The sequence below is a fragment of the Pan paniscus genome, chromosome 15 (assembly GCF_029289425.2).
Source record: "Pan paniscus chromosome 15, NHGRI_mPanPan1-v2.0_pri, whole genome shotgun sequence".
Lineage (NCBI taxonomy): Eukaryota > Metazoa > Chordata > Mammalia > Primates > Hominidae > Pan > Pan paniscus.
Genome location: NC_073264.2, coordinates 24,774,069 through 24,799,459, shown reverse-complemented (window position 1 = coordinate 24,799,459; position 25,391 = coordinate 24,774,069). Strand labels below are relative to the sequence as shown.

The 25,391-nt window shown below is 52.8% G+C and overlaps 2 protein-coding genes across 5 annotated transcripts; both read left to right on the top strand.

Annotated features, from left to right (window-relative positions):
• The first annotated feature begins 1,344 nt into the window (after window positions 1–1,344).
• Window positions 1,345–11,376, top strand: EFS (embryonal Fyn-associated substrate). Of its 3 annotated transcripts, XM_034937299.3 has the most exons (7): window positions 1,345–2,788; window positions 6,958–7,233; window positions 7,507–7,647; window positions 7,749–8,471; window positions 8,822–8,911; window positions 10,122–10,392; window positions 10,845–11,376. In XM_034937299.3, exons 1-7 carry the CDS (start codon window positions 2,771–2,773, stop codon window positions 10,847–10,849), a joined length of 1,524 nt encoding a protein of 507 aa, XP_034793190.1. In that variant the 5' UTR covers window positions 1,345–2,770; the 3' UTR covers window positions 10,850–11,376. The 3 variants fall into 3 exon arrangements, with proteins under 3 accessions (XP_034793190.1, XP_034793191.1, XP_003808138.2); XM_003808090.5 differs by having other exon boundaries at window positions 1,346–2,788; window positions 10,122–11,376; XM_034937300.3 differs by lacking the exon at window positions 6,958–7,233 and having other exon boundaries at window positions 10,122–11,376.
• A 3,477-nt stretch (window positions 11,377–14,853) lies between these two features.
• Window positions 14,854–21,435, top strand: SLC22A17 (solute carrier family 22 member 17). Of its 2 annotated transcripts, none has more exons than XM_034937301.3 (10): window positions 14,854–15,124; window positions 15,322–15,822; window positions 15,915–16,018; window positions 18,340–18,494; window positions 19,095–19,260; window positions 19,460–19,605; window positions 19,770–19,875; window positions 20,022–20,293; window positions 20,541–20,652; window positions 20,817–21,435. In XM_034937301.3, the coding sequence occupies exons 2-10, from the start codon at window positions 15,556–15,558 to the stop codon at window positions 21,103–21,105; spliced, it is 1,617 nt and encodes a 538-aa protein (XP_034793192.1). In that variant the 5' UTR covers window positions 14,854–15,124; window positions 15,322–15,555; the 3' UTR covers window positions 21,106–21,435. The 2 variants fall into 2 exon arrangements, with proteins under 2 accessions (XP_034793192.1, XP_054953322.1); XM_055097347.2 differs by having other exon boundaries at window positions 14,856–15,124; window positions 20,022–20,239.
• The last annotated feature ends 3,956 nt before the right edge of the window (window positions 21,436–25,391 follow it).

Here is a 25,391-nt window from a genome sequence, read left to right as displayed (position 1 = left end):
TTTGCCTTGGCAGTCTCCTGGGCAGAGATCACACCAAGTCACTCGCCAGCAGCTGGATATCCGTGTGCCTGGCAGCCAGGTCCCCCAGGGCTGGGGTCTGGAAGAGGTTGGAAAATCTTCCCTAGTGGCCACCTCCAACCTAACTGGAGCTGGGAAGCAGGAGCTCTCCCTGGAAATTTAAAAGTTCCTCTACCATCCCAGTGGAGTTGGAATCTATTCAGGAGTCTTCCATCATGGAGAGCCAGCCTAGAGCCAACACAGTTTATCCCCATCCCCATGTTTATCCCAGAATCTCTCCCTATTCCACCCCATAGGCTCCACCACACCCTTCCAGCAGAGGTTTCTTCACAGGTGCCCAGGTAATACAGTGGGGAAGGAGCTGGGGCAGGTGTCCTGACCACACTGTCCTAGGAAATGCCTAGATGTGTGGGCCTGTGGAATATTGAGGTGGGGTTATCTGTCCAGGGCCTCAAGTTCACCAAGGGCCTTATATTACATTTCTGATCTTGTCTCTAAATAAGGTTATGCACAGAGTCATTCTCTATTGTATGTGTTTGAAGCGTTAATTTGTTCAATGTAAACATCCAAAATATACCACAGCTTTCAATCCTGTTTGTCATCTTGCTTTTTAAATACCAGGAACCTCAAAAATGGAAGAAGGCAGGCTTTACTCAAGCCTGAGAGGCCCTGATGTGTGTGTCCCAGAGGGAAGGTCCAGGGAAGCAGCACACACTAAGGAGTTATCCCAGGGCAGAGGAGCTGTAGGGGGCTAGGAGCACCGTCCTTTCAGTGGAAACTCCTGGCGGGGCTAGATCCCAGCTCCTCTGGAAGAGTTCTAGTAACTTTTGTGCCAGCGGTCCTGCCCAATCCTCTCCTCATAGCAGCAAGAGTGAGCCAGGCTGAGGAGGCCGACAGGCCCAGACTGGCAGAGGAGTGTAAGAGGCCGCACAACCTGCCCGCCTGCAGCTCTGGGGCCAGACGCCCTGCTTCATGTTGTCACTAGGGCCAGAATCCATGTCCAGCGCCAGACTCCCCTCCTGTGCCCCGCAAGAACGGCCCAGCGAACCCTGTGTAGGGGAGGCGCCAAGGATTGGAGAGGCTCTGCGAAGGGCTCTGCGAAGGGCCCCGCTGGGCGGAAGGCGCGCGCTCCCTCCCATGGGAAAGACAGATGTGGGGCTAATGAAAGGGAGGCCGAGAGGCGCGGGGACGGCCGGGGAGACGGGGGCGTGGCGGGGAGAGGAAAGCTCCCGGAGAAAGCCGATCGGACCGCCGCAAGCGAGGCCTGCAGCGGAGTCCGGAGGAGGAAGGCGCCGGGGACTGGGGCAGGGCCAGGGCGGGACGGGGGTGGGGGGTGTGGGGGGTACCACAGGCAGTTGGACCCGAGGGTCCTGAGCTGAAACTCAACACCCGCCTTTGGAAGGATCGTCCCTCTTTCTCCTCCGCCCCTTCCCTTCCCCTCCCCTTTCCCCTCCCTCCTTTCTCTTAATCCCCAGGACGGAGCCCCGCGCCGGAGAGGAGAGGGCCTGAGGGGAGGAGAAAGGAACAGCACTGAGAGGGGCCAGGAGCCCAGGAAGGGGAGGGAAGGGCAGCCGCGGGCCAGGGGTGAGCCTGCGGGCCACGCGCGACCCCCGGAGCCTTCGCAGCCCTCTCAGTGTCCCCACTCCCAGCCCAGGCGAGTCCACAGGACCCGGGCCCCTGCTCCTCCTTCGCCTTCTCTTTGCTCCTTCTTTTGCTTTGTGGCCTTTCTTTCCCTTCCCAGAGACACCTGGGAGCTGCCCCCAAGCTCTGGGGCGCCCCGCGGGGCCCTGCCAAGGGTGCGTGTGAGAGGGGGCGGCGGAGCCGGCGCCGGGTGCCAGGGGCCGAGGGTGGGAGCGGGAGCTCGTGGCCCTGCGCCCTGGAGCCGAGGACTGGAAGGGGGCTGGGCCCCTCCGCCGCCTGGGCGCAGGCCGCGCGTCGGGAAGGCCGTCCCGCCTGTTCCAGGGGTGCCTGCGTGCTGGTTGCTGCTACCCGGGGCGAGGCGCCGTGGCGGCGACCTCAGACCCCCGGGCGCGCTGAGTGAGTGCGCGCGTGAAAACCGCCGCGCCGCCGGGGGTGCGAGTGTCTGGGCAGAAGCGGCCACTCCAGCGACCCAGCCCCACGGCCACGCTCTCGGGGGCCTTTGGCTCCAGGCAACTTGGGGCAAGCGTCTCAGTTCTCGCTCTCCCTTCCTCCCAGCGGGGTCGCCGCAGACCCCAGCCCTGGGAGCACCGCTCTGCAGCGCGGCCGGCGGGTGGAGACGGTTGGCCCCTAAACTCGCTCGTCCAGCCCAACCGCCCCGGCGGCTTCTCCCAGCCCTCGAGGCTCTCCTGAGCGGCCTGGAGAGGCGTCGAGCGCAGCCCAGCGCCCGCCTGCTCACCCGCCCCGGCCCCGGAAGGGAATTTTCGGACCCTGCGAGCCCGGGGCGCCCCCGCGGCCTAGGGCGGGCAGCTCCCGGGACCTGGCCGAGCCGGTGGCGCCCGGGAGGCCGCGGGGACAGCACGCAGCGCGCGCCCTTGGATGCCGTCCCGCAGCGACGCCCCGGCCCGCCCCGCTCCTCCTCCTGCCTGGCTAGCCTGCCTCTCATTTGGGAAGTTTTGTGGGTTTTCTTTCTCCTCCTCCAACCTTGGCGGAGGCCACGACTCAGGCGCCACAGCTGGGGGCTAGAGGCCGCGGACCATGGTGCGGGGCAGCCACCGCTGAAGTCAGCAAAACCGAGCCTGGCCTGAGGCAGGCTGCGCGGGAGGCCAAAGCCATGGCCATTGCCACGTCGGTGAGTCCACCAGGGAGTGGAGGCTACCGGGGAGAGACCTCCACGGCCTGCCCTGCGCTCCTGTCACGTTATTTCTGCCCTCTCTTTGTCTCTCTCCTTGCTCCCTTTCTTCTCCAGGAGGCTGTGTCCCCCTCCTCTCACTTTTGTTTCCCTTCTCCCTCTCACTCCTCATCCCCTGCTCCTCCTGGCTCAGGGCTCGCCCCTCTTCCCCGCCCCCTCCCCCATTCTCCTTTTTCTTCCTAGAGGCTGCGCCTGAATGGAGGGGAGGGGGCAAGCGTAGCCCGAGTCCTATCTGCTCCTTTTGGGCGGGAACAGATGGCCACTGGTGGTTGGCAGAGGCTTATGATTGGGAGGCAAGTAAAAGGTTTGGAGGGGGCTGAAAGGACCTAGTGGCTCACGGAAAACGGAAAATGAGAGGCTGAAGGACCCAAGGAGGCCCATCTCGAGACGAGGGATAGGGAAAAAAGGGAGATAGAGCAAAGGAGGGAGATCAGGCAAGGAGAAAGGGAGGAGGGGAGGTGATGTCAGCCAGCCTCAGGCCACTTTCCAGGGATCGGGACAAAGGGAGGAGACAGCTGGCATGATGGGACAGTGGGAGGAGGCCTCCCAGAGAGCACAGAGGCTCTCTGCCACCCACATTAGGCTGGCCATTCCCTCACCAGTCAGCTGGGCTGCTGGGGGATAGAGCAGGAGTGGTCACACCCATCATCAATCAGTCCATCAACAACTGTCCTGCAATGGCAGGGCCCAGAGGCTTGGCTCCATTGGACAGAACTCAGTCCTAACACCGGGAGGAGCGCTCTACAGCCCCACCTCTGCTTTCTGTTCTACAGTCTATGCAGTCTGAATCCAGGCAGCTTTGTTCCCTTTCCACCCTCTTCTAGGTCCTGCCTAAGATTCCCAGGGAAGCGAGGCCGTCACCTGCTTTCTGTTCCCTTCTCAGTGGGGACTCTCGGAGAGAGACTGGAAAGAGAAGCACAGAGCCACCCAATGTCCTCCCATACCCTTTGAGGACAGGTTCAAGTTTGGTTCTTTCTCAGACCAAACTCCATTTTTTATTTTTTTATTTTTATTTTTTTTGAGACAAGGTCTCACCCTGTCACCCAGGCTGGAGTGCAGTGGCACAATCACGGCTCACTGCAGCCTTGACCTCCTGGGCTCAGGTGATCCACCTACCTCAGCCTCTTGAGTAGCTGGGACTACAAGCACGCACCACCACATCAGCTTTTTGTATTTTTTGTAGAGGCGGGGTTTTGCCATGTTGCCCAGGCTGGTCTCAAACTCCTGGGCTCAAACAATCCATCCGCCTCAGCCTTCCAAAGTGCTGAGATTACAGGCATGAGCCACCGCACCTGGCCCCACATTCCTTTTAGTCCCTCAATCTGTAACGATGGCCAGGAAACCCTAGCTCAGAGTGGGGAAGGAGGCCCTCTGGAGATAGAGTACCTCTGGGCGTACTCTGGCATAGAGATACTGGTTCAGAAGCCAGCTGGTCAGCTTTGTAGTCCCAAGAACGTAGATTTTTCTTTTTGGGGTCAGGGGCATTTATGCTAATCAAACTCACAGGATTCTAATAACAGCTATTATTTATTGAGCATTTACTGCACCTGGCCCTGTGCTACGCTTTGTCATAGTTTCTTTATGCGTTATCTCATGCAACTCTCACAACTACCCTATGAAGGTAGTATCGTTATTATCTGAAAATGGATATGCGCATATGGAATTCTACAAAGAAGGAAATTGAGACTCAGAAAGGTTAAACAATCTGCCCAAAGGAACCTGGCTAGAAAGGGACAGACCTCGCCGGGCACGGTGGCTCATGCCTGTAATCCCAGCACTTTGGGAGGCAGAGGCGGGCGGATCATGAGGTCAGGAGATCGAGACCATCCTGGCTAACACAGTGAAACCCCGCCTCTACTAAAAATACAAAAAATTAGCTGGGCGTGGTGGCGGGCGCCTGTAGTCCCAGCTACTCGGGGAGGCTGAGGCAGGAGAATGGCGTGAACCCGGGAGGCGGAGCTTGCAGTGAGCCGAGATCGCACCACTGCACTCCAGCCTGGGCGACAGAGCGAGATTCCATCTCAAAAAAAAAAAGAAAAAGAAAGGGACAGACCTCCAAGCAGTGGGTCGCAACGGTAATCCCAGGTATTTAGGAGGCTGAACCCAGGCATTCGAGGTTACAGTGAGTTATGATTGTGCCACTGCACTCCAGTCTGGACCACAGATCAAGAGCTGATCTCTAAAGAAATATTTTAAATAAAATTTTAAAAGAAAGAGACACAGCCAAGACTCAAGCCCAGGTCTGCCTCTAGAACTGTGCTTTTAATCCCCTGGCTAGATCCAAAAGACTGATTTATAATTTACAACTAAAAAGAAAAGTGCAGCACTAACCGGGAATTTGTGTCATCTGGTTAGCACGTTTCTTTGTGTTTCTTTTCTTTCCTTTAGAAACCAAAATATAATCAGAAAATGGTTTGATGAGTTGGGAATCAGGCAAGAAGAGGGGTCAATTTGTTGTTAAAATCACCCAGCCATGAGAGGCTGGACAACCTCACCACCAGAGGGAAACATCAGCTAAGAGGAATATGCACTCCTGCTGACTCTAGCAGGGCATCCTTCTCCCTAGGGTCTGGTGGCAGCCTGCCTGAGATCTTTAACTTGAGATTTTTTTGCTGAATTAGTCAGTCCGTTTGGCTACCTGGCTAGTAATGCCTAACTAGCTGCTCTCCAACACTACATGTAAGTCACCACTGCCTGGGATCCTACCAGCAAGCATCATCATTTAGCAATCAAAACTGAAGCTGAATGTAATTATATGTTTTGAGTGGTTTTAGCTTGATTCTACCAAAAGACATCATGGAGCAAGAGCACTGCGAAGGGTTATAGCAAAGGGAAATAGGGTATAAGAAGACTTTCCTATGCGCTTGACTTGCTTTTGAGTTAGGGACCCTCTCAGCCACTGTTACTACTCTTTCTTTTAAGTAGATTCCTGTATTTGTAATTGTGGAGAAGCAGTAGCACAAGTGATTGAGAGCGCAGGCTCTGGGATCAAGCAGCTTAGGGTTCAGATTATGCTCCACAAGCTGTGCCAGCGATATGGCATCAGACAAAGTACTAACCTCCCTCTTCCAGTTTTCTTTCCAAAATGGGGTAATGACAGTTCCTCCCTCGTAAGGTTGTTGTGAGAATTAAATGAGATGAGTTGATTAATGCAAAGATTTGCACAGTGTCTGGAAACGTTGTTTGCACTTGGTACCTGTGAGTTATTACCTGAGCCTGTGGCCCTTGATGGAAAAAGCTTATAAGCCCCACCAGACAGGACTGGAAACAGGATGATACATGTTTCCTTTTGGTTGGCCTGCCAACCCCCTTCACACACACACACAAAGACACACTCTGTCCTGCAATGGAAGGGCCCATTGCTAAATGATGATGCCTGCTGGAAGGATCCCAGGCAGTGGTGACACACACACAAGAATACACACTTTTCTCCATGGTAACCTCAGCCTCTTCTGGTAGAACCTTATTTGCTCAGACTGAGAGCAAAACAATTGCTTTGTTTCTGTTTTCTTTCTTATTATGCCTAGGCACACTGTCTGGACTAGGCCTCTCCCAGTCTCTCAGAATGAGAGGTCTCTGCGGCTGCTTAATCTAATCTTTTGCTAGTGAGGGATAATGACTTGGGAACAGAGAGAAGGTCTATGAGAGACTGTAGCAGGGCTTCATATGTTTTGGAAGAAATTCATTCAACATGTGTAATGACCAATTCCAGGTCAGGCCTTATTGCAAGGACTAGAAATATAGCCGTTCCTATGTTCATAGGGTTTACAGTATAAGGGAAGAAATCGATACAAAAGAAGCAAATAGACAAATAGTATAAAATACGAGGATGGAAACAATAGGTGGAGACAAACAGAGAATGGGGCGGGGAGAAGAGTAAAGAATCAGCCTCTCTGAGGAGAGCTGGTCTAGTTGAAGGAACTGAAAGGAAGAGGGAGAATGCAAGCGGTGAAGCTGGAGAGAAGCTAGGGCCCAGGCAGAAAGCTGCATCCAGAGTTCAGGTTTTTTAGCTTGAGGGAAATGCGGAGCTCCGAAGGGTTCTAAGCAGGGGTGACGTGACCTGAAAGGGGTCTGAAGACCCTTCTCCCTACTCCCACCTCCCCCACCAGGCCCAGCTGGCCCGGGCACTGTATGACAACACCGCTGAGTCCCCCCAGGAGCTGTCCTTCCGCCGAGGGGATGTCCTACGGGTCCTGCAGAGAGAGGGCGCTGGACTGGACGGCTGGTGCCTCTGCTCCCTACACGGCCAGCAGGGCATTGTGCCCGCCAACAGGGTGAAGCTCTTGCCTGCTGGCCCAGCACCCAAGCCCAGCCTCTCTCCTGCGTCCCCAGCCCAGCCTGGCTCACCATATCCAGCCCCAGATCACAGCAATGAGGACCAGGAGGTGAGAGTGGGAGCCTCCCCAACCCCAAGCCAGAAGAGCCCCATTCCTCCCCAACTAGCCCCACCCAGGGCCTGCAGCAGGTGGGCAGGAAGAGCCCTGAGGCCACAGCTCTTCACTGCTCTGCGCTGGACGAAACCTGTCTACCAACCTTTCTGAGCTGTGGCCCTCTCGGTACAGGGAGAGTTAGAAGGTCTCTAAGCTCCTCGCACTCAGACATTATCTGATCACCGCCCCCTCCGTTCCTCCTGACCCCCCATCTATTTGATCCCTCAGGTGTATGTGGTGCCGCCCCCAGCTCGGCCCTGTCCAACCTCAGGACCTCCAGCTGGACCTTGCCCACCCTCTCCTGACCTCATCTACAAGATCCCCAGAGCTAGTGGGACCCAGCTGGCTGCCCCCAGAGATGCCTTGGAGGTGAGGGCTAGAGGTCCCTGTGTATGTTGGGTGGGAGACAAATGGCCCCAAGGGAGGGTTCATCGCTGAGCTGACAGATGACTGACCACTCCTCTCCGCAGGTCTACGATGTGCCCCCCACCGCCCTCCGGGTGCCCTCCAGTGGCCCCTATGACTGCCCTGCCTCCTTTTCCCACCCTCTGACCCGGGTTGCCCCGCAGCCCCCTGGAGAGGATGATGCTCCCTATGATGTGCCTCTGACCCCAAAGCCACCTGCAGAGCTGGAACCAGATCTGCAGTGGGAAGGAGGCCGGGAGCCGGGGCCCCCCATCTATGCTGCCCCCTCCAACCTGAAACGAGCGTCAGCCTTACTCAATTTGTATGAAGCACCCGAGGAACTGCTGGCAGACGGAGAGGGCGGGGGCACTGATGAGGGGATCTACGATGTGCCTCTGCTGGGGCCAGAGGCTCCCCCTTCTCCAGAGCCCCCTGGAGCCTTGGCCTCCCATGACCAGGACACCCTGGCCCAGCTTCTGGCCAGAAGCCCCCCACCCCCACACAGGCCCCGGCTCCCCTCAGCTGAGAGCCTGTCCCGCCGCCCTCTGCCTGCCCTGCCTGTCCCTGAGGCCCCCAGCCCCTCCCCAGTGCCCTCTCCTGCCCCAGGCCGGAAGGGCAGCATCCAGGACCGGCCTCTGCCCCCACCCCCACCCCGCCTGCCTGGTTATGGAGGCCCCAAGGTCGAGGGGGATCCAGAGGGCAGGGAGATGGAGGATGACCCAGCAGGACACCACAATGAGTACGAGGGCATTCCGATGGCCGAGGAGTATGACTATGTCCACCTGAAGGTGAGCGCCCCTTGGCAGCCCCACCAGGAGGGACCCCAGAGGGACCAAGGGGAGGGGTGTGGAGACCTAGGGCACAGAGGCAGAGCCTCCCTGCCTCCCTTCTGTCCCCCTTCCCTCTACCCTGCAGCCTGGGACCCCAGTACTTGGCCACAACACTTGTACCAGTGCCACACTGTTCCTCCTAGACCCAGCCTGGGGCCACCAGAGCTCTCTGGAGTCAAGGGACTACAACCTCTGATAACAGGAGTGTCCTTCGGAAGGAAGGGGGTCCTGGAAGGGGCAGAAAGGCCACAGAGGCCACCCCGTCCTGCTCCCCCACCCCGACACTAAGACCTGATCCCCTCCTGCAGGGCATGGACAAAGCTCAGGGATCTAGGCCCCCGGATCAGGCCTGCACAGGGGATCCTGAACTGCCCGAGAGGGGGATGCCGGCGCCACAGGTGACCCTGGCGGGAATGGTGTTAGAGAAGGGGGCCGGGGAGGGAGGAATGGGGACTTGGGAGAAGAACTGAGCCATCAACCGTGGAAGGAAATAGGTTAGGATGGAGTGAGAGTTCACAGGAACCAGGGACAGAGCAGAGGCAAGTTAGAAATCTACAGGAAGGAACTGGACCTTGGAAGAGGATGTTAGGAATTCAGAAAGAGGGGAAAGAATGTGTTGGAGAGGAGTCAGAAAATCAAGCAGCCAGGAGAGCAGAAAGTTTCTGAGTTGTGGGGTCAGAGCTGGGCCTGGGGACTTCTGAGCCTCCTTCCAACTGTGAATTCCTGGGCTCCTAAGAGACCTGGCTTCTAATCCCAGCTTCACTACTGAGAAGCCAGGGGCTTTGAAGCCGTCAGTTAATCTCTCCAGGCCTCAGAAAGTGAGGTGGTTTCCTCAACCCTGCGTAGAATGGTCGCAACACAATAGCTACCATTTATCAGGTATTTACCAAGTGCCAGACCCTGTGCTAGGCACACTGCACGTGTTAGTATTAATCACAGCCACAGTTAACACGCATCTGGTGCTCACAGTGTGAAATGCACTGTGCTAAGCCCTTTCTGTATATTATCTCAATTGACCTTCACTGCAGCCTCATGAGGTACATACTAGAACTGCACTATCTAGTACAGTAGCCACTAGCTACATATGGCTATTGAGCACTCAAGATATGCCTAGTTCAAATTGAAATATGCTGCAAATATAAAATGCACCCTGGATTTTACAGACTCAGTATGGGAAAAATCTCAATAATTTTCATGTTGATTATATGTTGAAATTATAACATTTTTATATTTGGAGTTAGATAAAATATATTAGGGTTTTTTTTTTTACCACTTTTAATGTGGCTACTAACACATCTAAAATTTCACATGTGGTTCACATTATGTTTATATTGGACAGTGCAGTCCTAGACTCCCTGTTTTAGAGTTAAGGAAACCAAGTTCAAAGCCTTGTCTGAAATCAAGTTTGAGGTTGTTTGAATCCAGACCTATCTGATATCAAGTGTGGGTGCTTCACTGCTGCTCTCTCTAGAATCTAAACTTTCCGATGGGCAGAGGTAAGAGCTAAAAGGATCGCCCTTGGGAAGAAAGAGAGGAAGGAGAAAAGAAGTGAGGGAGGAAATGGCACTCATGAGAATGTTCTCTCTGACCACTCCTCTTGCCCTTCAGGAGGCCCTGTCCCCAGGGGAGCCACTGGTTCTGTCCACCGGAGATCTACAGCTCCTGTACTTCTATGCTGGGCAATGCCAGAGCCACTACTCGGCCCTGCAGGCAGCCGTGGCAGCCCTGATGTCCAGTACCCAGGCTAATCAGCCCCCGCGTCTTTTCGTGCCCCACAGCAAGAGGGTGGTGGTGGCTGCTCATCGCCTGGTGTTTGTTGGGGACACCCTGGGCCGGCTGGCAGCCTCTGCCCCTCTGAGAGCACAGGTCAGGGCTGCAGGTACAGCACTGGGCCAGGCATTGCGGGCCACTGTGCTGGCTGTCAAGGGAGCTGCCCTGGGCTACCCATCCAGTCCTGCCATCCAAGAGATGGTGCAGTGTGTAACAGAACTGGCAGGGCAGGCCCTGCAATTCACTACCCTGCTCACTAGCCTGGCTCCATGAAGGTCCTTTGGCACAGCTCTGCTCCTCCCCTGCCTGCCAAAGCCCCCCTTTAGGCCTTGGGTGGCTGGAGGGCTTTGTTAAGGGACTAGGAGAAATGGGGGTATCTTTCCCCTTTCCTGCCCTTTCTGCTCATCTCAACCTCTCACAGAGGTGTGTTCTCCCCCTAACCTACAGCTTTTTGTACAAGCCATTTTGTATAAATTATTTATATTTAATATTATTCCCTGCTTTGTCAGGAGCAGGTGCTAGGCTCTGGGGCAGTGAGGAACTGGATCCTTCTCTCCTCAGCCTAGGGTGGAGGTCACTGCACTGCCACCCACCTCTGGAAGACTGGCCGTGAAAAGTCAGGTGGCAGAAACCTGGGGCCACATAGAGCCTCTCTCTTTTCCTGTTTCTTGGCTCTAGAAGATCAGCACTGCACTGTTAGCTGAGAGTGCGGGCAAGACATAAACTGTCCAGAGTTTGAAGGTTCTCGGAAAGACCAGAGGGCTTCTCCCCACAGAAGGCGGAGAGAGCTGGGGCTCAGACATGGGTGTGCACCTCAATAAACCCTGCTGTCTGCCTCCCTGACTCTGCTTCTTGGGAGCATGGTGAGCAGCCCTGGTGCTCAGCAGCCATACCTATGGGACACACACTACGAAAAGGATGCCTTTAGGGTTTGGGGGAGATTTTACTCCTTTCTTCAACAACTATTCACTGGACAAGTTCTCTGCTCCCATGATGCGCCAGGCACAGTTCTGCAAGTATATTGTGAATGTATTGTTCTAGTGGGATACACAAATAAGTCAGTTAAAATACATAAATAAAAACATAAACCTGCCATAGATTCAACATTTGCTGGTGATGAAAGTCGGCAGGATGATGTGAAGAAACTAAGTAGATGAGGGGAGAGGGCAGTGAAGGAGACTTTAGACAGGATGGTTGGGAGGTGAGATCTGAACTGAAACCCAGAGGAGGAGAGTCTGAGGACTAGTGTTCCCAGAAGGCAGATGCCGATGACTGACCTGAGGGCCTTCCTCCAAGACTTCATTGTCATATGATGTCATTAGAGAGGTGTCAATGTGGAGAGAAGCTGACCACATAAGGGCCTTGAAATGTGCCATCCTGGAGAGGCCACCCCAACTAAAGGCCCAGCCTCAGCTTTGCACCACAGGATAGCTCTGGCCAACTGGAGACTGCTGCTGGCCAGTCTAGGCACCCTCTTCCTTAGGTGACACCAAGAGGGTATAGGCCTTTTCACTTGGCTTCCCAGGTAGATCATCTCAGGATGACCTGCTCATCATCCTTCTGGACAAACCATTTTCTGGAGGATCCGCGGTTGCAGATGAATGCAATGTGTTGAAAGGTCAGTCTTCAGGACTTTGGTGAAATTGATAAGACCATGGCTTAGATAGATCACGCTAGCCATTTACCACAAGGGAAAACATCCAAGCTACAAATCAATTGCTTCAGTTCTGTTTTCCCAAGATATTACCATGGCATGATGACTGGATTGGGAGCATAATCATAGTCTGTTGGCACCCCTGCACATTTGCCTCCTCCCCTTTAGGTTCCTTTCTCATCTCACTCTCAAAGAAAAATGCACTGTCAGATTCTGGGGCCAATAAAATTCACCCCTATGTGTTGAAATCTATTGTCCATCATCTTCCAAACAGAATTTCAAGAGATTAGCCTGGAATTAGAGGTTTCAATTCAAGTCTCTGATCTGCCATGTACTTGTGCATCCATGGGTAAATCATGCCAGTCCCTCTGAAGTCCTGGTTTCATCTTCAATATTAGCATGATCATAATGGTCTTACAGGGTTATTGTGAGGACCTAACAAGAAAATGCATGTGAACAGCCCCACAATGTATAAATTAAGTGATTATTATTCCAGGACAGACACAAGGATGCAGACAATAAATCCCCAAGGAATATTGGCTATACAGCACCATAGTAAAACCTGAAAAGATGCTGAAATGAGTTGGGAGAGGGGAAGTGGTAGGAGGCTGCTTGATGCATTAGCAAAGAAATGTTTCGGAGGGACACAGTGACTCGCACCTGTAATCCCAGCACTTCGGGAGGCTGAGGCCGGAGTATGGCTTGAACTCAGGAGTATGAGGCCTGGGCCACACAGTGAGACCCTGTCTCAACAAAACATCAAAAAGTTAGCCAAGTGTGGTGGCACATGCATGTAGTCCCAGCTATTCAGGAGGCTGAGGTAGGAGGATTGCTTGAGCTGGGGAGGTGGAGACTGCAGTGAGCTGTGATCAAGCCACTGCACTCCAGCCTGGGTAAGACAGTGAGACCCTGTCTGAAGAAAAGAGTTTCCCATATGTGGAAAATTTCTGAACAGAGACAAGTTAAAAGTGTGGTTCAGTGGAGAGAAGGGGGAAAGATTTCCCAGCTGAAAATGATAGAACACTGCTTTCTAGCCCTTACCTAGGATTAGAGAATAAAGTACCTATCAGGTAACAAATCTCTTAGAGATGTGTGTCTCTACCTTTAATGTATAATACCTATGCCTGGAGATCTGGTTAAAATACAGATTATGATTCAAGGGTCTGGGTGAGGCTTGGATTCTGCATTTCTCACAAGCCCCCAGGTATGCTGCTGGTCCATGAACCACACTTTGAGTAGCAATTCTAGAGGTTAGGGAAGACTCCTGTGTAGCAAAGATGTTGGAGCTGAGAGCTGAAGGGTGAGAAAAATGTGACTAAGAAGCTTTTTAGGTGCAGGAACCAGCTTGTTCAAAGGCTTCATGGCACTGGGAAAACTAGAAGAAGGTCTGTGGCTGGAGTGCAGAGAGTTTGGGGAAAGAAGTGAGACGGAACTACAGACAGCATGTGACCAGGCATGTAGAACCATGTATGAGGTATCTAGATTTTTAATATTCACTGTGACAAGTGAGGAGACACCACTGAAGGCTGGTTAGCAGGAAAGATACATGATCAGATCTGTATTTTGAAAAGATCATTCTATCTGACTATAAATGACATATGGGTGGTAAGGAGGTATAAACAAAGCAGATGCTGAACACCAGTTAGGAATTAGGGGGCTAAAGTGGTCTTTGCAACAGGTAGCTTGACTAATAGTGGTAGAGATGGAGAGATGTGGGATGTCTGAGGAAGTAAAATGGGCAGAATTTTGTAAAGGATTCAACATGGATAAGGAAGATAAAGCTCTAAAGGCTGTTGCCTGAGCATTTGGCCACAATGCGATGTTGAGGGTGCCATTCACTGCAGAAAAAAGCAGTGGAAGCCAACCAAGTTATGGGGGAAAAGCAAAAATTTGGTCTTGAACATATTGAGTTTGAGGTCCCTGTGAGTCATCCAAGGTGAAGGTCAAATAAGAGGTGGCTTCATAGGTCTGGAGCTCAGAACAGAGGTGGAAGCTGGAGATGTCAGTCTGGGCGTCAGGTTTGTATTGTTTGTGTGGGTGGTGATTGAAGCTGTGGGCATAGGTAAGATCCCAAGGTGGAGACAGTGTGAGATGAGAGGAGGGCGTAGGACTAAGTCTGTGAGGATTCCAGACACTGAACGATGGTGTCTAAATGATACAGACGGGAATGGCCCTAGAAGCCAGCACCACAGCCTCATCACTACCAATACAGACCCCTCCTGCAGTTGCATCACCCCGCTGGACTTCATTCATTGCCTCAAGAACCGGGAGGATAATGGCCTGCCCATGCTCAGCACCAATGCCATGAGCTGGAAGACGATTTCTGCAATGGAGAAAAGGGGAGCAGGAGAGACTCAGCAGCAAAGGAAGAGAGTGTTTAGAGGAAGAGGGGTCAACAGTGCCAAATGCTGTTGAGAAATGGAGATTCAAACAGGATGGGAGTGATGAAACCCAAGAAAGTGGTCTCCTTGTAGAGGACTGAAGCTAGGGCTGATACAGGGCCAAGACAGTCTTCCATATGCATAAGTTGTACTGTAATAGCCAGTTTACATGTCTGTCTCCCTGGAGTAAAGGTCTCCAAAGTGGAACTTGTCCACCCTGTTATCCTTAAAGTCTAGTGCAAGTCCTGGAACGTAGTGGACACTTAAATTTTACTGATTAGTGAATGGGTGAATGAATGAATGAATGAATGATGGCAAATGATTGGAAGCAGAGGAAGAATCTCTGGCATCTGCCTGGACTAGCTACTATCCTTCAGCTTTTTTTCTTTTTTACCGCAATGGCCCGCAGACCCAGGAAAGAGACGACAGAGCCCCCCTTCCCTCCCTCCCCTGGGCCCTGGCCCCCCTTCCTCTCTCTGACGAAGAGTCTGGACCGAAGGTTCTGCTGACGTGGGAAGGGGAGGAGAGTCTAGAGGAAGGGGAGGGGAAAGCAGCGCAGAGATCGCAGAGACCAAGGAGGCGCCCGCGGCTGCAGAGCTGCAGAGCGGGATCTCTTCGAGCTGTCTGCGTCCGGGCAGCCGGCGCGCAACTGAGCCAGAGGACAGCGCATCCTTTCGGCGCGGGCCGGCAGGGGCCCTGCGGTCGGCAAGCTGGCTCCCCGGGTGGCCACCGGGACCCCCGAGCCCAATGGCGGGGGCGGCGGCAAAATCGACAACACTGTAGAGATCACCCCCACCTCCAACGGAGTAAGTGCCCGAGCCCCAGGTGGCGACGCCATCCTCTCCCAGCACCCCCGCCCCCGCGGAGCGCCTGGCATTTTCCTCCTGCGCATCCCCCGCCCCTGACTGCCTTCCTAGCCCTCCCTCCCACCCGCCCCCTGCCCTTGCTCTGCGGTTTCCTCCGCTTCACCCTTCTCCTGCCACCCCCTGCCCCCCAACAGCAGGTCGGGACCCTCGGAGATGCGGTGCCCACGGAGCAGCTGCAGGGTGAGCGGGAGCGCGAGCGGGAGGGGGAGGGAGACGCGGGCGGCGACGGACTGGGCAGCAGCCTGTCGCTGGCCGTGCCCCCAGGCCCCCTCAGCTTTGAGGCGCTGCTCGCCCAGGTGGGGGCGCTGGGCGGCGGCCAGCAGCTGCAGCTCGGCCTCTGCTGCCTGCCGGTGCTCTTCGTGGCTCTGGGCATGGCCTCGGACCCCATCTTCACGCTGGCGCCCCCGCTGCATTGCCACTACGGGGCCTTCCCCCCTAATGCCTCTGGCTGGGAGCAGCCTCCCAATGCCAGCGGCATCAGCGTCGCCAGCGCTGCCCTAGCAGCCAGCGCCGCCAGCCGTGTCGCCACCAGTACCGACCCCTCGTGCAGCGGCTTCGCCCCGCCGGACTTCAACCATTGCCTCAAGGATTGGGACTATAATGGCCTTCCTGTGCTCACCACCAACGCCATCGGCCAGGTGAGGCGGCCAGGCGGGTCGCGGGTCTGGGGGCGGGCAGAGAGCGGCGAGGGCGGGGCCTCACGCCCGCTGCACCCTTCTCACATCCCCAGTGGGATCTGGTGTGTGACCTGGGCTGGCAGGTGATCCTGGAGCAGATCCTCTTCATCTTGGGCTTTGCCTCCGGCTACCTGTTCCTGGGTTACCCCGCAGACAGGTGAGGGCTGTCGTGGGGGCAGGGCTGGTAGAAAGGAGGGGGTGCTAGGGAAGCTAACCCAAGCAGCGGGCGTTTACAGGAGGTCGAAGACGATTCGCTGGACTCTGCAGTCTTCTCTGGACTTCTATTCAATGGTCTATCCATGTCTCAACTTCACTCCCCATCAAGAAATACACCTTCCCTACCTCTTCCGCGCAAGGGAATGACTCGACCTCTATGGACTATTAGTCCCATTCCCACTAATTAGTGGCCCCCTATCCGTGAATCAATGGCCTCATCTCCAAAGAGAATAGTCTCATCCCCACTAACAGCCCACATGGACTGTTAGCTCCATCTCAGTGACCTCATTCCTGAAGATCAATATGTTAATTCCTAAACACCAACAGCTCCATTCCCACTGATCAATAGTTCAACTTCACAAATTACCCCATTTCTGACCAGCGACCCCTCCCCTACAAGTCAACTAACTATCTCCAAAGACAATATCCTCAGACCCAATAACCCACAGTCCCATGCCTGCCACCAAATGACCCAACCCTCTGTAGGTGAATAGCCCATAGATTAGAAGTCACACCCTCATGGATCCTCAGGGCTTTGAGATCCTCTCACCGAAATCCCCGTTTCCATGAGTCAGTAGCTTCACCTCCAGAGATCAACAACCCAATCCCAGCAACCAATAACTCTTCCCACAGATCAAAAATCTCGTCTCTGATTCTGGTCACCTTCACCACTGACCAGATGCTCTCACTGCACTAAACTTCCGATTAGACTCAGCCCCATTGATCCACAGTTCCATCCAAGTGGATTAATAACTCAACTTCTGTGGATCAAAGCCATCCCAACATTCAATAGTCCAGTTCCTTAAAATCAATACCCATCCTCACTGCCCAATAGTCACACACCTCTATGGGCCAATGATCCGAAACCCACAGGTCAATAGCCCATCCCTATGCATCAGTGGCCTCATTGCCACAGGCCAGTAGCCTCATTCCTATGGAACAATGGTTTCATCCCCAAAGATCAATAATTTGGTCTCCTAAAATCTGTAGCCTTCAGCACATTAACCAATAAGCCCATCCTCATGGAAAAATGCCCCACCCCATTAGATCAATAGCCTAACTCCCAGAGATTGGTGCCCCTTTTCCAATGACCAGAGGCTCCCTATCTTCATCTCCATAGATCAATGGTCTTATCCCCAAAGATCAATAGCCCAGCCTCCAAGAATCAGTAACCATGTCTTCACTAACTCATAGTTAGTGACCATAATCACTTACCAATAGTCTCATCTCCCCTGGTCTGTGACCTTATCCTTACTGATTATTCCCATGGATTAATAGATTCATCCCACTGATCAATAGTCCTACCCTATGGATTAATAGACCCGTGTCTATGTCCCCACTGATCTTTCTTTTTTCTTTCTTTTTTTTCTTTTTTCTTTCTTTTTGAGATGGAGTCTCGCTCTGTTGCCCAGGCTGGAGTGCAGTGGCATAATCTCAGCTCACTGCAACCTCTGCCTCCCGGGTTCAAGCGATTCTCCTGCCTCAGCCTCCCGAGTAGCTGAGACTACAGGCACGTGCCACCACACCTGGCTAATTTTTGTATTTTTAGTAAGGATGGGGTTTCACCATATTTGTCAGGCTGGTCTTGAACTCCTGACCTCGTGATCTGCCAGCCTCGGCCTCCCAAAGTGCTGGGATTACAGGTGTGAGCCACTGCGCCCAGCCTGACCATTCTTAATGTATTAATAGACCAATGTCCCACCTCCATGGACCAATGGCCTCATCTCCAAAAATCAATTACTCAGTCCCCTAATATCATTGGCTTTACCTTCACTGACCAGTAGTATCCTCATGCACAAGTGGCCAATGGCCTCCCCTCCACAGGTTAATAGTTCCAACTCCGTATATCAATGAACCCCCCTCCCACATCTCCTCTGAACAGTCTGAGCAAGATAAGCTCCAGGCCCACTGACCATTAGCTCTGTTCCTAAGGATGAATGGTCCCAAATCCCCTAAGTAATATCCCATCCCCTCTGTTGAGTGATGTCACATCCATTGACAAGTGCCCTAATCTCTGACCAATAGCCCAAGAGTCAATGTTCCCACCTCTTAAAGAACCACAACCACACCCCAGTGCCCAGTAGCCAGGCATCACCCACCCATGGTCCCCATCCCTCCCCATCTTCTCAAGCCTCTGTCCAACTCTTGCTCCCAGAACTTCATTCTCATACCTCTAGCTCTGAAGTGTGCAGCTGGGTCTTACCCAGCAACTTTCCCACCACCAGAGAGTCTGGGTGACCAGAAGCCCTTCCCACTTTCTAGATTTGGCCGGCGCGGGATTGTGCTGCTGACCTTGGGGCTGGTGGGCCCCTGTGGAGTAGGAGGGGCTGCTGCAGGCTCCTCCACAGGCGTCATGGCCCTCCGATTCCTCTTGGGCTTTCTGCTTGCCGGTGTTGACCTGGGTGTCTACCTGATGCGTAAGTGGCACCCTCCCAGAATTCTCTCCCTTGGGTCTCATGCCTACCTGCCTGCATCGCCAGGCCATCCTCACTGCCCCCTAGGCCACATTTCAGCTGCCTAGAATCTCAGCTATCTTTCTGCCCAGGCTCCCTTGAAGAATCCAGGGCTCTTGCTTCTCTCTACACCTATCTCCCCCTCCCGACAATCTTTAAAGTCTTTGTCCTGGACTTACTGCTGCCGGGGAATAAGGTGCTATTCCCCTGACAGCAGTAAGTCCAGGGACAAGGATTGTCCCTAGCTGTGTGACCTTGGACAAGGGTTGATGTGAAGGTCAAATAAGAGGCCTGATGGGAAAGGGCCTATAAATTGGAAATGTTGAACACTCACCCGGGACTCTGGCCCTAGAGCCCTCCTAGGTTTGAGCAGGAGAGGAGAGAGGGCTGAACAATCTCCCCAGTCCTTGCCACCCAGAGGTTAGCAAGGGAGGCAATGGCTGCAGCCTCCACTCTGGGTCTGACCTCTCTCTCTGTCCTCCTCCCTCCCTCTTTCCTCTTCTCTCTTATGCCTTCTTCCTCCCTGGCCTCCCTCTCCTCTCTCCACCCCTGCTGTATCTCCAGGCCTGGAGCTGTGCGACCCAACCCAGAGGCTTCGGGTGGCCCTGGCAGGGGAGTTGGTGGGGGTGGGAGGGCACTTCCTGTTCCTGGGCCTGGCCCTTGTCTCTAAGGATTGGCGATTCCTACAGCGAATGATCACCGCTCCCTGCATCCTCTTCCTGTTTTATGGGTCAGTATTACCCTTCACCTGTCATCTGGCAATTCCCATCTCTGCCTCCAAACTAGCCCTAGCCCGGAGACCCCTCCTCTTCTCCAACTACCCCTGGTCCAGGCCTACCCCAGCCCCAGTCCCTCAGAGGTGCACATTTCCCACCCCTAGATCAGGAGAAGGGAGGCCTCACAGTATACCCCTTCCCCCCTGCCCCCAGCTGGCCTGGTTTGTTCCTGGAGTCCGCACGGTGGCTGATAGTGAAGCGGCAGATTGAGGAGGCTCAGTCTGTGCTGAGGATCCTGGCTGAGCGAAACCGGCCCCATGGGCAGATGCTGGGGGAGGAGGCCCAGGAGGCCCTGCAGGGTAAGAGACAGGGATCCCTGTGAGTGTTGCCTCACTTGCACACATGATGGTGCCCTCTGCATGGTTGTAGCTGTGCCACCTTCTCCCAGGGTCCCCACCACCCATGTGGGAGGATCCTGGGATCTCAGGGTTTTCTTCTGACAGCTCCTCTCTCTCTCCCAAAGACCTGGAGAATACCTGCCCTCTCCCTGCAACATCCTCCTTTTCCTTCGCTTCCCTCCTCAACTACCGCAACATCTGGAAAAATCTGCTTATCCTGGGCTTCACCAAGTGAGCCTGGGTGTCTGGCCAGTAGCTGGAACGGGGGCTGGCTGGGTGGGAAGGCCCGAGGACCCCTGCGGAGGACCATCAGCACTGTGGAAGGCTGCGGGAGGGGATTCAGACTCTGTTCTTTGCTTCCCCACCCCTTCTCACAGCTTCATTGCCCATGCCATTCGCCACTGCTACCAGCCTGTGGGAGGAGGAGGGAGCCCATCGGACTTCTACCTGTGCTCTCTGCTGGCCAGCGGCACCGCAGCCCTGGCCTGTGTCTTCCTGGGGGTCACCGTGGACCGATTTGGCCGCCGGGGCATCCTTCTTCTCTCCATGACCCTTACCGGCATTGCTTCCCTGGTCCTGCTGGGCCTGTGGGATTGTGAGCATCCTACCTTCCCCACAGTGTGGGCTCAACAAGGGAACCCCAACAGAGGTGCTTCAGACAGGCACAGCCATTTCTTCTGGCACAGGCCTCCCAAGACAAGCCCCAGACCCTGCCCAGCTCTTCCACGAGCCTCCACCTGGCCCCACAGCCCCATCTGCTCTCCCAGTCAATTACTGAATGCCCAGAGCCTGCCCAGCTACAGCCATGGGAACAGAGAGCCAAGGGGATGACACCCGGGACTAGGCCAGCCTTGACCTCCCCACCTGCATTCATATCATCCCTCTTGCTCCTGCAGATCTGAACGAGGCTGCCATCACCACTTTCTCTGTCCTTGGGCTCTTCTCCTCCCAAGCTGCCGCCATCCTCAGCACCCTCCTTGCTGCTGAGGTCATCCCCACCACTGTCCGGTGAGAGCAGGGGTGCCCCCAGGGGCAGAGCCGGGCCCCTCCGCCTCCCGCTCCCCCACCCCACCCCTGAGGACAGGGCCTGCGGGCTGGAGGAGGGGGGCTGCGGGAGAAGGGCCCAGCAAGGCTACAGCTGTGGGCTGAGCTCCTCCTCTGTCTCCCCCAAGGGGCCGTGGCCTGGGCCTGATCATGGCTCTAGGGGCGCTTGGAGGACTGAGCGGCCCGGCCCAGCGCCTCCACATGGGCCATGGAGCCTTCCTGCAGCACGTGGTGCTGGCGGCCTGCGCCCTCCTCTGCATTCTCAGCATTATGCTGCTCCCGGAGACCAAGCGCAAGCTCCTGCCCGAGGTGCTCCGGGACGGGGAGCTGTGTCGCCGGCCTTCCCTGCTGCGGCAGCCACCCCCTACCCGCTGTGACCACGTCCCGCTGCTTGCCACCCCCAACCCTGCCCTCTGAGCGGCCTCTGAGTACCCTGGCGGGAGGCTGGCCCACACAGAAAGGTGGCAAGAAGATCGGGAAGACTGAGTAGGGAAGGCAGGGCTGCCCAGAAGGCTCAGAGGCACCTCACGCCAGCCATCGCGGAGAGCTCAGAGGGCCGTCCCCACCCTGCCTCCTCCCTGCTGCTTTGCATTCACTTCCTTGGCCAGAGTCAGGGGACAGGGAGAGCGCTCCACAATGTAACCACTGGGTCTGGGCTCCATCCTGCGCCCAAAGACATCCACCCAGACCTCATTATTTCTTGCTCTATCATTCTGTTTCAATAAAGACATTTGGAATAAACGAGCATATCATAGCCTGGACTTCCCTCCCTTCTGTTTGTCCTTCTATCTCTTGGGGGAAGGTTTTTCTCAGTGGAATGCACACCGATAACAAGCTCCCCTCTCCCTCCTTGTGCCCTGCCCCGAGTGGTGACTTACAGACAACTGTCACCACTTACTGACTGCTTGCACTGCTGCCAGAACTGGCCTAAGCACTTGACACACTTCGTATCATTTAATTTTTACAGCATTGCAAGGTAGGTGTTTGGATCAATTAGGGGTTGTTGTTGTTGTTGTTGTTGTTTGTTGTTGTAAGCAATAAAAACTAGCTCTAATGAACTTAAGCAAAAAGGAAATTATTCGATTTGGTGGGGCAGGTTGTGGTGGGAGCTCACAGAATGAAGGAGAAGCAGAACTCGTCATAAAATAACTAGTCAGGAGCGGAGAAGGCTCCTTGTCTGAGGAGCAAAAACCAGCAACATTTTTGTCAGGGCTTCTTCTAGATGAATGAGCTCCAGTGCAATTTAATCTTTGGGTTATCCCACTGAAGATTAATTTCCAGAGAGCATGTCACTGGCTAGCTAGAGTAACATGCCTCCCACACCCCTATTTCTCCCAACTGGGAATAGGGAAAGCAAAATTTGGGCACTGTTAGCAGAAGTGGAACTGGGTGTCACTCAGAAAAAAACAATGGAAGCTCAGTACAGCGTTCTTATTCTCTTAAACAAGATGAGAAAACTTATGGTCAGAGAGACTCAGTAACTGGCCCAAGGTTACAAAGCTAATGAGTGGCAAAGCTGAGACATGATTAGATCCCAGAGAGCTCTTCATGGATGCATACTGTAGTCACCTTCCCAACTCTTCTAACTTTTGGGCACATTCCTTGGAAGGCAAGAGTGGGTTCTCTTGGCTCTCTGGAAGGTGGCAGCAGAAAACTGAGACTTCTACCTCAGTGCCAGGACCTCCCTCTTAAACCACACCTGGTTTGGCTTTACCACTTTGGGCAAATCTCTTAGCTTCCAACTTCCTTTAAGAGTTGCTATGAGGATTAAACAACTTAATGTATCCTAAGTGTCTCTTAAACTACCCCCACTAGGTGTAAGCTGTGTAAACCAAAAATTATCTGAGACGAGTCTCAATCAATTTAGAAAGTTTATTTTGCCAAGGTTAAGGATGCACCCATGATACAGCCTCAGGAGGTCCTGAGGACACGTGCCCAAAGTGGTCGCAGTACAGCTTGCTTTGTACATTTTAGGGAGATGTAATACATCAATCGGTACGTGCAGGATTTACAATGGTTGGATCTGGAAGAGCGGGACAACTCAAAGGCAGGGCCAGGGGCTTCCAGGCCGTAGTTAGATTTAAACATATTCTGATTGGCAATTGGTTGAAAGAGTAATTATCAGTAGAAAGGAATGTTTGGGTTAAGATAAGGGGTTTTGGAGACCTAGGTTTTATCATGAAGGTGAAGGCTTCAGAGAAAATAGATTGTAAATGTTCCTTATCAGACTTAGGTTTGTGCTGATGTTAACACTGGAGGGATATAATGAGGCATGTCGGACCCCCACTTCCCATCATGACCTGCAGCAGCCTTTCAGGTTAAATTTTAGAGTGCTCTGGCCGAGGGGGGAGTCCATTCAGATGGTTGCAGGGTGGGTGGCGAGGCGTTTGAGTTTTATTTTTAGTTTACATTCTCCCCCTTCTGGCCAAGATTTGCCAGAGACAACATTAATGGCCACCAATTGTAATTTTGTTCCATAGCACTGCCTGGGTGACATGGCTGCCTGCCCCAGGTCCATCTTGTCCGTCAGTGGGACTCCCTATGGCCAAGGGACTTACAGTCAACAAGACTTACAGCCAATTAATTGCTCTAGGCTAGATAGGAACGGACATGGACAGGCATTCATCCCTTAAAATTGTTTTTTCTTTTAAGTAGAAAGTGAACAAACAAAAGCCAAAGGAGAGGTTACAAAATTGACTTATTTTTAAACTTCTATGCATTAAGCTACTATAATCTTGGTTTTAGTTACAGACTTATAGCAATTAACTATATAAAACATAAGCATTGTTCAAAAAAAGATTTAATATATATCTATCAGCACAACTTATAACTGGGAGTATTATACCCAGGAGGCTGGGTGAGTTGCAAGGTATCTTTATCCTATCAGTAATTATTTTATTTTAATTCTACAGGAAGTAGGAAATTTTTTTTTTTTTTTTTTTTGAGATGGAGTCTCACTCTGTTTCCCAGGCGGGAGTGTAGTGGCGCAATCTCGGCTCACTACAACCTCTGCCTCCCGGGTTCAAGCAATTCTCCTGTCTCAGCCTCCTGAGGAGCTGGGATTACAGGTGTACGCCACCATGCCCGGCTAATTTCTTGTATTTTTAGTAGAGACAGGGTTTCACCATGTTGGCCAGACTGGTCTTGAACTCCTGGCCTCTCAAAGTGCTGGGATTACAGGCGTGAGCCACCAGGCCCAGCCAGAAAATTCTTCATGGTTGGGATGGATGCAAAGGTGACACATGATAGCTTAGAAGACAAAGTCCTTTATTTTACCATCTGTTTACGTGTCTTTGTACCCATCCTTGATTTGGACGGCCTGACCTCGACCTGCTTCTATCCCTTAAAACCAACCCTTAACAATTTCACGCATCCACCTCATCCACCACAGTTCCTGGGCTTAGAGAGAAGGTGCTTATATAGTCTTAGCAGCAGGGCATTTTCAGTGAATAACAGATCCGGCCCAGTGGGATGCCAAATGAGGTAGAGGCACATCCCTGGTCTTCAGACTACCATGATTTTGGTTTCCTAGGAAATAAAACAGGGACAGATAAATAACATAAATATTTTGACAATCAAAAGAATATTTGTATGTCAGAACAGAAAAAGGGAGCTATTCTATTAGAGTACCGACTAAAAATATGAAGAAAAATTATAATCTGATACTCTTTAGAGGATTATTGTAGCCAAGAAATAATTCGTTCTTCAATCTGCACTCAAAAACAAAAGTCAGGGCTGAAATTTGTGTGCAAAATAAATTTTAGACTTATACTTTGCCTGATTATTCATATAAAGTGCAGCAAGAATTGTTTGGCCATATAGGCTCCTATTAAGTTGGCTTTGCTGGAACTTTACCTACAAATATGTTATTCTAGTCAAAGCCTTGGCAAAATAACCAGTGTCTCCAATTGCTCTGTTCTAAAAGACTCTTACTAAGCTTATGCAAATGGCTATATTGTCATGAACTCACAATCCAAATTTTGGAGAACTCAGATAGATAGAAAGGCAAATTTGCTTACAAACACATACTTCACCCAGTTGCTTTAAACTATGAATAACTCAAAAGAAAAGGATTTGTTTGACGCTTCTATAACCAGAACAGGGACTTTCAAACAGGATGTTTGTTCACCTTGGAACTGCCATTCACAAGCCAAACAGCTAATGAGAGTTGTCTATCAGGCACTGTAGAATCTAGTAGCTCCTCACATAGTTAGAATCAGTCCTAGGGAAAAAATTTTAAAAGAAGAGGCTTCCTGCTCATAAGGATCTCCTCCTTGTATCCTCAGGTAGCAAGATCTTATGTAAACCATTTTTAATTTGTCATGGTGCTCCTTTGGGCACCATTATTTCCATTGGCATAAGATAGCTTCCGTCAACATTCCACAACAAGGCAGTAAATGCCCCTCAAGTGGAAATTCTCTAGCCCAGTCATTGTCATTGGGAAGTGCCCACAGTCTTTTGCCATCAGCACGAATAAATGCTCCACAAAGGGCTATAAAGTGGCGGATTTGTTTGACTAGCACTCCAGCTTCTACCCTACACTTTGTGGGCTCAGGCAATCTTACTAGTTCCCATTTGGCATGTCCAATTAACATTTCTGAAAGAGCAGATTTACATGCCTTCGGTTTTATGGCACTAGATAGGGAAAACACCCCCCAATTAGATACAATCAATATCCATTTTCTTTCTGTTTTTGTTTTTTT

What these genes read in the sequence shown, in the direction of transcription:
- EFS (XM_003808090.5), top strand. An exon ending in ACAGCAATGAGGACCAGGAG is followed by an intron (nt 7,234 to 7,506) that starts GTGAGAGTGGGA and finishes TTGATCCCTCAG; the next exon opens with GTGTATGTGGTGCCGCCCCC. An exon ending in CCCCCAGAGATGCCTTGGAG is followed by an intron (nt 7,648 to 7,748) that starts GTGAGGGCTAGA and finishes TCCTCTCCGCAG; the next exon opens with GTCTACGATGTGCCCCCCAC.
- SLC22A17 (XM_034937301.3), top strand. Translation starts at nt 15,556, where the DNA reads ATGGCCTCGGACCCCATCTTCACGCTGGCGCCCCCGCTGCATTGCCAC. An exon ending in CTGGGTTACCCCGCAGACAG is followed by an intron (nt 16,019 to 18,339) that starts GTGAGGGCTGTC and finishes CCCACTTTCTAG; the next exon opens with ATTTGGCCGGCGCGGGATTG. An exon ending in GGCCCAGGAGGCCCTGCAGG is followed by an intron (nt 19,606 to 19,769) that starts GTAAGAGACAGG and finishes TCTCTCCCAAAG; the next exon opens with ACCTGGAGAATACCTGCCCT.